The sequence below is a fragment of the Haliotis rubra genome, unplaced genomic scaffold (genome assembly GCF_003918875.1).
Source record: "Haliotis rubra isolate DU_JTF1 unplaced genomic scaffold, ASM391887v1 Scf25, whole genome shotgun sequence".
Lineage (NCBI taxonomy): Eukaryota > Metazoa > Mollusca > Gastropoda > Lepetellida > Haliotidae > Haliotis > Haliotis rubra.
Window position 1 is genome coordinate 1,381,454 of NW_025766558.1, and position 15,466 is coordinate 1,396,919.

General features: G+C 39.3%; 1 protein-coding gene across 1 annotated transcript; it reads left to right on the forward strand.

The window, feature by feature from the left end:
- Positions 1-18: 18 nt before the first annotated feature.
- LOC124279396 (kelch-like protein 9) lies at positions 19-12,539 on the forward strand. The gene is given in 4 exon segments (XM_046715217.1): positions 19-301; positions 2,425-2,627; positions 2,958-4,147; positions 4,149-12,539. Coding segments are annotated over 3 exon segments (1,863 nt in total). The 5' UTR covers positions 19-301; positions 2,425-2,434; the 3' UTR covers positions 4,629-12,539.
- The last annotated feature ends 2,927 nt before the right edge of the window (positions 12,540-15,466 follow it).

Consider the following 15,466-nt stretch of genomic DNA (forward strand, 5'->3'; position numbering starts at 1 on the left):
ATTTTAACAGTAAATCACTTCCGGTTTTTACAGGAAAAGCCGTTCCTGCAACTCATAAGTAATATTGTAGCCAGGGAAATGTACAGCGTAAAATAATGTGCATGATCCTGGTTGAAATGTTTTTGTTGACATTGCGATCATCGAATCTGACACTATAAAGGTTTGGTAAGTGATAGACAGGTGAGACGAAGAATCTCGCGGCACCTGCTGCTTTGTCGTCAAGTCTGTAGCTTCCGTCCCAACTTGCTCTGACCTCATCAGATTTGCGTGGCTACTAACCCAAGTGATGTCACACTATATGGTATTCAAATTGTTATTACTTTGCATGTATATGATATTATTATGTTTTGCTAGTTAAATACATAGGACGTGGTATATTTGTGTATACTTTTCAAGTTTTGAGAATGATATGAGACAAAATGGTACTCTCTCGATTTTTGTGCACTACACCTTCTAATCTTCATTTGGGACATTAATCTTTGAGATCAATATCCAACTCTCTCTCTGGCTTGATCAGTAGCAATGTACTGCATGCTTAATAACTTCATTTGTTGTTTAGAGGACTCTATCGAGAGATGTTTGTGAAACAAGGGGAATCCCCCATCACTGACCATTTGTTGGGGAAATTCCCTTTTTTCTGAAATTGATTCATCTAATAATGGTGAAGACCATTGGATTGTTTGTATCAGTTCAACATTCAACACTTTCTTGTTATTATGATCTGTAATGGACAGAATATTCCAAGTCCTCAGCATTGGAGTACTTATGTGTCAAAAACTCACCCGTCAAAATTGCATGCATGAGAAGACCATGGTGAACCCATTTTTACAGTACAATCAGAACTCCAGATGATATATGTATTTGTGTAAATGTATGCCAAAATCTGGACTCCCCAGCATATTAATATGCATGAAAATCATAATGCTGCAGTGTAATGACACTGGAGAATTATCCAATGGAGCCTTTCCAGCTTGCATATTTGTTCACTTTACCATGTTTACAAATCCCTCCTTACTTATTGAATGCAAGCATTGTGTCCACACAAACTCGAGTACGGTGAATAATGGGAAAAAAGTGCTTTGTCTGTCGTAAATAATTTTGACATATATCATGATGTTTTGATGTCATAATCTTTTGCAATATATGTGACACATTTAGGGCAACACATTGTCACATGAAGCTAGAAGTAACCAGGTAAAGAATTTAAAGCAGAATTATGTTATTAAGGCTTACTCACTGGGTTAATGATACCCGGTAGACTGGACCCAAAGGACTGAAACTATGCTGAAGACCAAAAGAAAATTACCAATATCTAGTGTAAATGCGAGTAATAATCAGGGGTTAAGAAAATATCTGGATCCCTCTGTCATGTTTACTAGTGAGTGACTAGGTTTTACAAATATTTAGGCTTTATCACCACTTAAAATTTAAATTACATGGGAAACTCAACCCTTCAATTTTTTTGGGTTATGTATAGCAAACATTTTCTTATATGTGCAATATTGATTAATGTTGGAGTTGGGGTGGTGAGGTAGCCTAGTGATTAAAGCGTTCGCTCGTTACGTTGTTAAGATCCAGGTTAGATTCCCCACATGGGTACAATGTCTGAAGCCCATTTCTAGTGTCCCCTGCCATGATATTGCTGGAATATTGCTAAAAGTGTCATAAAACTCACTCACTCACTAATGTTGGAGTTCAATAATCATAAGGTTGGTTTAAGTGCCTGCTTGTCATGCTGAAAGCTCAGGTTCAATTCCCCACAACACTACATTGTGTTAAGGCCATTCCTGGTGTCCCCTGTTCATGATATTGCTGGAATATTTTTTTAGCCAAAAGCCATGCAAACCCATGTTCTTGCATGATAGCAATTTACAATGTGCCTGTGTAAACACTAGGTCTGCAACAATCCATCATGAGGCGAATGTGATACAAATCACAAATGTAGGAGAACAAACTTGAATAATTTGTGTGAATACCATAACAATTCATGTATTATTCACTTTATTCTGTGAACTTTTAAACAAAACTCTATTCATAAAAAAATCATGAATTTTATATTCTAATGATGGTGAATAAAGATTGAATTCTTGAAGGAATAATATCTGATTCAGCAAATAAGCATGTGAATCATAACAACCCAAGTAAACACTGCAAAGACTCATCTAGTAGTTTTGGTCTCCCCAAAGTCACAAACAATACTCTCCCTTCTTAATTGAGATACCTCGATAGTTTGGAAACAGAAATAGTTCAAATCTATAGTTCTAGATGGTTCATTATTTGAATATTGTGTTTGTCTTGTTGACCAGGTCTATAAGACTGATTCTTATTTCCTGCCTTTTAAGTCAAGTTTTGTACCTACTGAAAATCCTGATCATGGTATAGATTTGTGAATGGGGTAATTCACTAGTTTCTTTGTTTCACTAGGAAATGTTAAATGCATGAGGCTGAGGGGGTCAAGAGAAGAAGACTGCACGCCACAATGGCCGAGGGTCAGGAAGGGACTACTACCACGAATGGAGAGGTTTTCCGTGTTGAGGAACGGCCAGAACATGGCATGAAAATACTACAAGGCCTGAACAAGCTGAAGAATGATAAGATACTATGTGACGTTACTCTCATTGCAGAAGGTAATGGGAACTGTAGTAAGTGAAGATGGCAGAGATTGAAATCTGTGTTTATTTTTCTATCTTTTACTAAAGTCTTCTTCTTCTTTATCAAATACTTCTTTTCTAATGTAAGAAATGGTCATTTAACTGTAACTGCAATTAAAGAAAGTTGATAATTTCAAGTAATCCCTATTCATTTTAAACTACATAACCTCCTGAACTTTCAACTCGAAAGAGCTGGTGCATAAGTCTGTAACGTTTGACCTTAAATATCAAATGGATTCATTTAAATAGATACAAGTGTATATGGGTTAGAATAGTCTTTAGGAGTGTTGGTCTCTATTGTTTCAGGACGCAAGTTCGATGTCCACCGAGTCATCCTGGTGTCGTGTTCGGATTATTTCCGATCCATGTTCACCAGCGGGATGCGAGAGAGCACACAGAAAGAGATTGAGCTTAAGGGGATCACAGCAAAAGGTCTGGAGAAAGTCCTTGAAGTCATCTACACCTCGACTACCACGCTGGAGGGGGATGACATCTTTGACGTCATTGCCGCTGCTACCCATTTGCAGGTGACTCCGGTCATCGAGTTTTGTGAACGCAACTTCCTGAGTGGAATGACCACTACCAACTTTTATGATTTTATCAACACAGCTAAGCTGTACAGCATGAACAATGCCCTGAAGCAGATTGATGTGTTTATAGCAAAAAATCTGATGCAGATAGCCAAAGAAGGAACTCTACAGTTGCTGACATACGAGCAAATGCTGAACTGTCTCAACAGTGAGAAGTTATGTCAGCGTGAGATCGACATATTCCACATCACCTGGGAGTGGTTGAAACAGTCGCAGGCATCGGCAGCAGCAGCGCAGTCACAGGAGGACCATTCTCCGGCTCTCATGAAGCTGATCCGATTTCCTCTCATCAATCCCGCCGATCTGGTACAACATGTACAGAGAGTTGAGACGATGATGACCAACCCCGAGCTACGGCAGATGGTTCTTGGAGCTCTTAACTACCACGTTGTGCCACACTCTCAGCCCCTCGTCATGGCTTCAACTGTACAGCTCCGGTCCTACGTGGAGCGACTCGTCAGTGTAGGTGGAAGAGAAATTCACCCCAATCCTTGTCTTCATGATGAGATTTTAGTTTTTGATTCCAAAATTACTTCCAACAGTTTATTAAACCGTCAAGAAATTGCCACCCTGCCTAGTGCTCTTAGTCATATGCAGGTGGTGGTGTACAACAACTTCCTGTACGTTCTAGGGGGCTGCACCACGCAGTGTGCCCACGGTGAATCAGCCGTCAACTCAGTTTTACGATATGATCCACGGTTTGACAGTTGGTTTCAGGTGTGCCCCATGCTGAACAAGAGAGCATACTTCTTTGCTGGAGCTTTGAACAATAAAATATATTCTGTGGGAGGAAAGTTCAAAGATGGCAGTCTTGCAACAGCCGAAGCTTATGATCCTGCAGAGAATACGTGGGAATTGATATCCTCCATGCCGATGTCTTATCATGCTCATGCAGGGGCGGTCTATAGCGGGCCATATTTATATTTCGGGCGGATACAGTGGCAACCATTTTACACCTGATATGCAGCGGTATGATCCGCAGACCAACCAGTGGGAAGACATGGCGCCGATGTTGACACCACGTGGTTGGCATGTCATGTGTGCGACACACGACAAATTATTTGTGTTTGGAGGATGCAACTTAAATGTGAATCAGCAAGCACAACCAGTGATGCAGTCCGAGTGCTACGACCCTGCCATAGACCAATGGACTATTATAGCCCCTCTGTCTATTTCACATAAAGAGGCTTCTTGTGTAGTGTACAATGACCAAATATATGTTCTCGGTGGCTACAATGTACAAACCAAGACGGGACAGAAGCTGGTGTCGAAGTATGACATATACACTGGTATCTGGGAGACTGTCGGGGCCCTGCCCAGGAGCCTGACCGGAGTAGGATATTGCACTCTGCAGTTACCTTCGTACAATGTGGATGAAGGGGACTGAGCATATGTACACTCCCGACACGGACTTAAAATGTGTTCTTGGGCATACTAGAAAACCTCAGTGTTCATGGTATCAAAATGATGGAAGAAGTTTGCAAGGAGGATTTGACCACATGAAATAAGCTGTTTATGTGTAGTTTTGATGTGATATCTAATATTCGTTGCTATGGTTACTTGTACAAGAAGATCTATAGTGGTTACTGATCTTACTGGGCGTAAGGTTGATATTACGTGAAACGTTTCGGTTTTTGAAATACCTTTCTGTGTTTGAAATTAAGTATGAGGTCAAAGGTCCTGCTCCCCTTGCGTTACAAATTGAGGAATTAGGGGTTCATGGTTTCATAGACCTTGAATACACTGGAGCAGCGACCCATCCTCTTAATTTCTGTCTGCCATTTGGTGAATCATAAACTTAAAAATATATCATAACATTTTGTATTCCGACAAATCACTGTGTGTCCATTGGTTGAGTTTTCTGTATGAAATGCACAGAAAGCCTTCGGTCATAATTTTTGCTGTTGTCAGAAAGTATATCATATTATGTCAGTACAAAAGTTAAGAAAAATACCTGATGTTAAATTCTTGTGTATTTTGGTCATGCTAGAGCACTAAGTGCATCCCATAACAAACTGTATCACACCAAGTTTAAAATATTACTATATGAAGGTTTCAAAATTACTGCTTGGGTTCTGCAGTTGTCAAGGTTTATGAATTATGTTAAATTAAATGCCACAAGACAAGACTTATTTCAGTTGGCTTATTCTGTTGTAATAGTATGTAAGCTGGCCAAAAATATCGGAAACACTTTATATTCTGCTTAACTCCAATCATGGAACATTTTTCATACAATAAGGAATGCAAGGCGATTATATTAACACTACACACTTGACCACATATATTCACATACCGTTTGTTTTCAATGATAAAAGAAAAACTGCTGCAATTTCTGGTTTACTTTATATTATCCAATGCTTCTCACAAAGAACTTTTTCTCTTTTCTAATCATCCCATAAACAAGGAATTAAAAAGCCTGGCCTTTGCTGAATTTGAAAACAGAAAAGAAAACACGAAAAGAGGCACCATTACTGACGCCAAGACAATCAGACACAAACAGTAAGAAGAAATTAATGACACATAAACTCACAAATTCTCCCTTTTTATCCCTGCAAAGTTCAACATTACCATGTGCTGAAGTTCGTGTGATCAATCTACCTGATGTGTTGAAGCAAGTCACATTCTGTTACCATGGTTCCAATGCATATATACTAGCTGCTGTTTCTGCCTGCAAGTGGAATTAATTCATTCTCTGATAAATGTCAAAGTTCAGCAGCTCCAGCATAACTCTGAACTATTGTTCCCCCTTAAGATATTTTCTCATCATGATGAAACATCATACACAAATAAAATAAGTTGGAAACGGATTTTGTTATGTGAGAAACAAGGGGCAGATAATCTTGTCACCTTGGCTGCTACACTGTTGTTGCATCAAGGCCGTCTTCTGTATCTCAAGGGCTCGTACGGCAAAGTTCCTTTCTTTAACCCTGGATCCATTCCCATGCTTCTCAGGAGCTTGAATTACTCGACCTTGACCTTCATTAACACCTTACTCGTAAATCAAACATAAAAAAATCGTGTTTTTCAATATTGTATTTTACTTACCAATACCCAGTCTTGCGTGCCGTTTGGTCTAATTTATTCTCGGACTATAACTATCTTGGCAAGCTAAGATTTGTCCGGACCAATTGTAAGTTTTCATTACAGCTTACAATGAATTTAGCCAAAAAACCCTTTGTCTAAGTGGATCTCGTTTAATTTAACTGATTTACAATAGTTATTATGTAAGTGGGCCCTTGAGATGCAGTAGATGTACTTACTCTTTCAGGCTGTAACACTACCTGGTGGTTGGTAGGCAATCATTTTGAAGACATATGCAGGCAACCTCCTTCAGTGGTAAAATGATTAGAATTAACTTTGTAAAAGTTTAAAGCACATAATGAGGAGGAGGAAGCTGAGGATATATCCACAACTGTTTACTATGTTGACATCTGTGCTTACAAGTAAATCTCGTAATATGGTGAAGGTAAACTAACTAACCATCGTGAAACCTTTGTTTTATATAGTTCTCTGTGTCAAGTTATTCCAAGAATATTGTTGTATACATGTACTAATATTGTCAGCAACTATACAAAGATGATCAATTACTAGGGCACATGGCATCACTGAAAACCAGAAACGAACACAAGCAGCATTCTTGTAGTTATGGAAGTGAATATGTTTCAAGAACATTTAAATCTGGATCTCTTTCTTTCCGAAAAGACATTGAAATATTGCTTGGACATATAATGACTTGAGTGGACCCATGTATTCTGCATAATGGAGTGTGCATATATAAAACCATGTAATGATACCATGGGAACCACTATCGCTGGTAACCGAAGTGGAACTAAACAACCTTCTTGCGAACATCCAGGAACCTATTGATCATTGGTTCCACGTGGAATCTTTGTGATATCTGTTAATAATTGTAAATAGTTTTGCATTGTGTATTTCTAGGGACAGTCTCAACAGTTTTATTGATTTTATGTGTAGAAAACAATGATCCTTGTCCCAGGTGATAACACCATGTATAACCTGCAGCTGAGGTCATATGAAGGCGTGTTCTCATAGGAAGGGTTGTTATCCGTATCACATACAGAGGTGCAGATACAGTACATATTACAATGCTACCACGTGTAAGCCTTGTGGTTAACTGTTGGATGATCAGTTTTAGATGTGAGCGTCGGTGAGTGTTGATCATATACTGTGTCAGCAGCTGTGTACGGTGATACATTGTTGTCATCTCTGTACTCCACCATCAAGCTGCATGTGTTACCATGACAACTAATCATGGTACTGCATCATGTAGCTGTTCCTGTTGTGATCTCTGACAGACCACTCTCTCTCTACCACAGCTCATCAAATCAGTGTGCTGTTTCTTTAGTTAAGGATCTTCATGCATCTTCGTCTGTGTCAGTCGGAGGCCATTTCAGGTTAGAATAAGTCCCCAGCAACCTGTTTGATGTAAGAAGCAACTAAATCGTCCAGATGGTGTGACTGTTGATGTCTGTGTACCCTGAAAGTATGGGACATTACGGAACTGGTTTGTGTCGTCCCGACTCTCTCATGGGGCACAGTTGCTGAGCGCATCGGCATCAAACAACAAACTGTCTGATATTGTGTCAGTAGAAACCCATAGTAAAATAGTATTTATGAACATTGTTGTGTAAGGAAAGATTTTGTTGAGAAGTAAAGAAAAGATAATCTGAAGCATTTTTATGTTTTTCTGAAGGCAAACGTGTTTTCTGCAAATGAAGTTACAATATATAATAGGTTAAACTTGGAAAACTGATGAGGCATGCATGACCTCATGACGACATGATCAGGTATTGTGATTAAAAAGTCTCAGATATGTTTTTAAATCCTTATTTTTGCTTTCACCTACTGACCAGAATGAGTTCTTGTGAAATTGCATTTGTTTCCTAGGTTGTGAATTATTGACATTGTTTTCCTGATGCAGGGATCTTGAAGAATGAAAGGACCAAAAAAAGTGTTGCACTAAAGTATGCTAATGACAAAAAGTTACTAAATTTGCCCCAGATATTATTCAAAATCCTTTCCCAAATATAATCATGAATTCATATGTTCTTATTTGTATTGCTGTCTCATCTTCTTTTCAATCCATATATTTTGCTTATTTATTTTTGGGCCATCCTGCATCTGAAGATTTTGACCTAGGATATCTGTAAAACAGAAATAAAATAATTTAATACCCCAAGTGTTTCTAATGTGTATAGAATGTGTATACTGCCTATGAAAGGGCCACAACATCTTCAACAATTTATACTGGTTGTTGTGACAACGGGGTGCAAAGTGATGTAAGATACAGCTAAGCAACAATTAAAGTTGTGTAACACAGAGACTATGCACAGTGCAAATGTCCGTTCATTCAAATTAAATTTACCTGCCTCAGAATATTTTATCAGTTTCCATTCAAAATTCTTTCCTGAGGAGCCCTCGTTCACACTTCAGGTTGTCAAGAATTGATGTTCAGGGAGTTTTGCACATTCAGTGTGTCGACCATCAGTTTGCTGAGTGGGTGATGAGACATTACAGCAACATACACAGATAATGTGGGTTTAAGTCTAGTAGCTACCTTTTTGTATTTATTGAGACCATCAGGATGATGCTGAGGGTCTAGGACAACTGCCATCTAGGACAATTGTCCTGCTCTCGATGATGAAAACATGATAAAACAATAAACAGTCTCTTTTACTTGATTGTGTTGTGAAGAGGCTCCAGAACAAATTCTGTCATGTATTATTGTTTCTGGATGATTTGCATCATTTGGCCAAAAGAATTGTCTCAGGATTTAAAGGAACGCCCGTTGTCATTTGACTAAAGTAATGGCCATGACAGATTAAATACAGTCTTTAAGAAAATATAAGGCCTTTCAACAACCTCACCTAGTTGTTGACTACAGTCCATCGGTGTCTAACAAATATCAACATATTCTAAATGATCTTTTGTCAATAGTACAGTTTAAAAGGCTTCACTGCTATGGTCATTTTTAGACTTAAAAACATTATGTATTGAACAAGTATATGTTATTTTTGTTCAAGATGTGTTAATATTTTTCAGTGTTAGAAAAGTATTGTGAAGAACAAATGTAATACCTGGTGGTTGTGGACCACTGAAGATGCTGTTGCTTCTTGGGCAAGAGAGAATCAGTGTAATACAGATGTTTTCCACACCTCATTTCAATATCTTTACAACTAATCTTCATTTTGGGTTGTATATCTTTCTGGAATGGCAAGAACTCCTAACTTGGACTTGATTTTCATGTAATTTTTTATGTGAATATTATGACAACCAGGATGCGAGTCTTATTGCAGTGTTGTTGGTGGAGTTGTAAGGAAGCTGGTACAGATTACTGTGAACATTCATCCAAGATTTCCAGCATGGGTAGACAATGATATGGGGTGGAGAGTGTATACATGGGTAGAACTGACTTTTCAGTTGACTTTTATATTATGATTTGTCATGAAATGGATAGTGTTATCAATGCTATAGACCAATCTGGTAATTTTGGTATCACAACTTAACAGTATGGAAATGGTCACCTGGCTGAAACTGTGTTCAATAAACTCCATGCTGGGGTACACATGCTTCAATTACCCTAGAAAATGAGAAGGGTGATCGTAAGATGACAGGTCTTTTGTAACAGCCATGGGTGCAGATCATTTAGAGGTGTATCTTAGATCATGGAAATCAGTCAAGCTCTATTGCCAAGAATTTTCTAAATTTGAAAAGTGAGCAGCTGTGTGACTTATGAATGGGATATATGATCAGGAGATTATGTATGCTGATACATGAGGGGTGACAGATATGTGATGGGCCCACCATAAGCCTTGGATATTACCATGTTTGTTGCTGTATGTGATATTTGTCATACAAATACACTTTTGGCATTTCAGTTGCATTCAAATACAATTATATCAGATGTATATTTAGAAACTACCGCAGATTGGCAACCATTTTATATTAAGTACGGGGGCGCTGGCTTGGTGTTGTCCTGGCACTGACAGCACATTTTTCAGAAAGTCCAGGGTGTCCCAAGGCCAAGTTTTGTTTTTGTGATATCTCAACAAGTACAAGGTCAACCCCTTAGCGAACTCATTTCGAATCCCCTTACAAAGGGGGCAGAGAGCTGGACTTGTAGAGCCTTTCAAACTGAATCTGCCTTAAATATGAAATGTCAAGAAAGGGTCTTAACTTTCAAAAACTCTTTCGTGCTACTCAAAAATGTTAAGGAGTGTCCCATTCTTACTATTACTATACATGAAGCTAATCTGTCATGCCGTTCACTATAGTAATGCAATTGGGTGGACCTGAATTTATTTTGAGCAGGATAAATCTTGATCTGGAGATGTCAGAAGACTTGAAGTAATTACTGGTACTTGTCCTATGGCAACCTGTAATACACGTAACAGTTTGTACACTGAGTCCATCCTGTGATTACAACCTGAGTCAATGCTTGACTGTTGCCTGGGGCAACGTGGTGCTGTAGAATGGTGCCCATGAAAGTTGTGAAGGAACAGTGAAGGGGCGCTGCTGGCCAAGACGTTCAATGTGCAGTGTTGGATTGCATCTGCCGGTCTAGGAGCTGTTAATCTCATCTTTGCCTAGATTGTGTGGTATGTGACTATATAGTTTCTCCACCATGGTAAACTTCACGAGGCAAGTCTGACACAGAGGAGAAATGGTGTGGCATTCTACCCAACTCCCTCCCTCGGTGAACAGCATCACGTGAGCAAAGTCTGACACAAAGAAATGGTGGCATTCTACCCAACTCCCTCCCTCGGTGAACAGCATCACGTGAGCAAAGTGACACAGAGGAGAGATGGTGGCATTCTACCCAACTCCCTCCCTCGGTGAACAGCATCACGTGAGCAAAGTGACACAGAGGAGAGATGGTGGCATTCTATCCAACTCCCTCCCTCGGTGAACAGCATCACGTGAGCAAAGTGACACAGAGGAGAGATGGTGGCATACTACCCAACTCCCTCCCTCGGTGAACAGCATCACGTGGGGCAAGTCCGAGAGGAGAAATGTCCACAAACTATCTCATGCAGGTCTGGATAGTGATGTATTTATAAGTGTATGTGTATTATTTTGAGAGGAACATAGATAATAAGTTATTAGAACTATTCTGAAGTACCATTAATTATTCTACTTGAAAAAAAGTTAAAGAACACCTGATTTTTTTTCAACTGACCAAGTGTTATCTGTCGGGACTATGACAGATAACTGTAGTCATGTTAACAGATTGTCTGTAACTGAAAGAGTCAGATGTTCTTTACTTGTTTTGAGTAGTATATGTTAAAGGACAACTGCTTTCACCACATTCACAATATAAGTTATCACATCGTGTCTCGGGATATACAGGGTTTTATCAGTCCCGAGTAAGGTTGTATTCCCCGAGCCGGAGGGACTGATAAAACCCTGTATTTCCCGAGACACGATGTGATAACGCATTTATTTAACGTTTTGCTTTAATTTCATTCTCAGCTGTTGTGGCAAAACGTGTCCTTGCTGCCATGTTGACAACAGCTGATCGATTGACCTCAATGCAGCGCACGTTACTAAAGGCTTGGCGATGCGGCTTTTCTCACTTCGCGTGGTCACCGAGGCGTGGCGGGATAATATGACTTTTGTACTCCCTGCTCGCGGATCATGACGGGTGTACATGGTATTTTATCAGAGTCACGTGAACCAATCAAAACTCAACATTCTTACATGAGGCTGGATAATGGTTGTTTGTTTCAGAGCTCCGATCCAATTGTGCAAGTTTGCCATCAAACATACTGAAAGGTGAACTTAACCCTTTCAAGTATTTTTGGTTGAATTTAAGAGTAGAATATGACTGTCAGAAATACCTAGCTGTTGTTATTGATACTCATTACCATTTACATCTGATCTGAATAGTTGTTGCCATGGTGACTGTTTTATAAAACCTTTGACTGGTATCCCCAGCCTGAACTTCACATGGGTGAATAGTCAGTCCCCTGGAATACAGCGTGCATCGTGATTTTAAGATTACTCCAAAGCAGGCAGTCGTAAGTTTTATTTTGTCTTTTTACTGTTTCTGTGTCTGATCAACTGGGACATGTGCAGAAAGTCCTTTACACACTGTTCAGTGATTTTATTTTATAAGATAAAATGTGATATTTGAACGGACATGTTTCTGCACAGTCATCAACTATGACATGAAGGTGATCGTCTAGGTCTGTTTTATCTTCAATATCAGAATTGGAAACGATGAAGCAATTGTCATGCTTTAATCAATTTTGAGTGAATATACATTGCAAACTAATTAACTCTTGTTTGTTTTTATTTGTTAAAGTGAGGAAACACTTCAGTATCAGCTTGCTTCAAGAAAGACATGGATCTGTCCAACCATGGTAACAGGGTGGTTTGCTAGTGTGTGTATTGGAATCTGGATGAGAGCTTCACGAGCAAGGGGCGGCGGGGTAGCCCAGTGGTCAAGCCGATGACCTGGGTTCGATTCCCCACATGGGTAGATTGTGTAAAGCCCATTTCTGGTGTCCCCCACCATAATATTGCTGGTATATTGCTAAAAGCGGCGTAAAACCCAACTCACTCACTCACTTGAGGAGCAAACACTGCTACCTCTGGACTACCCTGACCTTGCAGAGGAAGGCACAGTGACAAATGAACTCACAACACACTATTTTGTATATACCTGCTTGTGCAGTTTCTTAATGTACTGAAGGGTTAGTGTCATCTAAAAATCTCCAAAATAAATGATCATTATAGAAAGTATATCAGCAACAAGGGTGACTACTATTTACAGAGTCAGGTAATTAACTGATAAACTGATTTCAAGTAGAGTAAATATTCTAGAAAATACTGTAGTGAATGTAAAAAGCCATGTTATCTGTGCACAGGGTAGAGGAGCTGAAATGGCTAAGAAGGTCAGACTGAAGATTACTGCACTTGTACACCTATGTTCTTGTCCATGTGAGTGAGGCTACTTGTACTGGTATATGCCGATTTTCTATTGACCTTGTTCTTATCTCCTTCATGCAGACAACCAGGCAGGGAAACAAGTACCTTCTTTAAATTCTTTCATCTTACCACGGACCTTTTGGTCTCCAATGAATTGTTCCATCAACCTGACCACAGGCAGTTTCAGTTGTTTAGAACTAGTATAGGGCAAGCAAAGTGTTGGTGGAGACAAACCAATTATGAAAATTTGTCAGGAATGATGAAAGTGAAAAATAAAAGGTTACAAATACTTGACACTTTGGTGAAAACTGCGAGTTGGTGCAAGTTCAGGAGTGGACCATGATTTGACCACACGATCATGGATTTCTTTCATACCCATGGGACATAACTCTGCACACTGCTCACTGAATTGCAACGTTCAGGTGACTACCATCCTTGCTTGGAGGAGGATGTGGAATGTGCCTCATTGATAGAATCAGGAACAATACACCTATGAAGACCAAAAACAAAGCGTGAAGCAGTTTTGTAGTGTTTATTATGCCATACCTCTGAAAAGTAGGGTAGAGAGTATAAAAACAATTTACCTGGATGCTTTGCATGGGGCTGTTCATAAATACAGCGACATGTATGACTTCATGAATCACACTCATACTGACAGGTGTACTTGAATGCCATATAGTCAGTTTGCATAGTAATGTCATGTGAAGGAGCTCACAGCCAACACTTGATATGTTTTATGTATAGTATTCCCAGAAATTATTGAGAAAGTTGTTTCAGCAAATATCTAATACATGTATATAAACTGTAGAAGTTTTATTTAAATGAATATGTTGAGATATGATTCTCTTAGTCCAAGTTTCTTTTCAGTACTTGGTGAAACCTCCTTGTCCTGCGATACATGACTGAATGCGCCTTGGTACACTATACCAACCAAAGTTTGTAGAAAATCGTGACAGCGTATCACAATATTGGACCACTTCTTTCTTCATATCCTCAATATTTCTAGGTCCTTTTTGGTTTATTCTGTCCTTCATGAGTCCCCACCATCTCAATAGGATTAAGATCTGGGCTGTAGCTGGGCCAGTCATTTTCATCCGACAACCACAGTTTTGTGAAGCCCGCAGTGTGTTTTTGATCGGTATCATGTTGGAAAATCCAATTATCTTCATACAGTGTTCGTGCTGTTGGAAGCAGCCGACCATTTAAGATGTCAACATATGGTTCCTCCGTCAAATTTTCAGTGAAAATACACAACAGTGTCACTCCACGTGATGATATCACACCCCACGTGGAATTTTGTGCTTTGTTTTGGGGCGTTGGTAACTTTCATGATATCTTTTATCCAAATTTTCACACAGTTCAGAAAAACCCAGACAGAACTTTCATCAGAAAGAAAACATTATCCCAATCTTGATTTTCGTGAGCCCTACACCAGTTTAAACATCTTTCTTTTTGTGCATCTTTCATCAATGGTGAGGGAATTCTGCTTGTTCACCCAGCTAAGTCTTTGTAATTCTTGTCTAAGTATTTCATTGCATACCTGAGGACTCATCTCATTTCTGATATTCTCAACGCTTTTCAATTTTCACCTACACACAATCTGAACAAGTCGCCGGCGATCCGTAGTACTGAACTTCCTTGGCCTCCCTGCCTGCTCAGTCCCAACTCCTGACTGAATATTCTTCAAAAAACTGTAAACTGTAGACAGAGGAATGCCATGACTACCAGCTTACTCTTTTGCATTAGTCACACCCCTTTCAAAATCATCTGGAACCAGATTTCTTTTCTCTTCTGCTGTGAAATCTGCCATGTCAACAAAGGAAGCCGTCTGCTACACCATGGGAGATAACTCTTGATGTAGTAAGGTTCATTCTTAAGCCTACAAGAGTTGTGTCCCATACTGAGTACCTTACTACATAATGTAACACCTTTTTTAATTTTTTTATCAGTATTAGGAAACAAAGATTTTCTCAATAATTTCTAGGAAAACTGTATGTACACAGACACCAGTACTGCATAGCATGATAATGAGAACATGTCATGGCAATGGGAACACATAAACATGCAGTGGACATATGATCTGATGAATGTTGACCAGTTACCATGGTTACCGGCACCTTCTGCACCCCCAGTAGTGCAGTGTATACGAAGTGGGTTCCTCAGAACAAAACAAGTCCTCGACCCCAGATGTGTATGTTTCAGTAGTTCCGTGGTTGAGACCTTCAAACTTGCTTAAACAAGGTGCTATATTCAACCAGCAAATCACTTTAC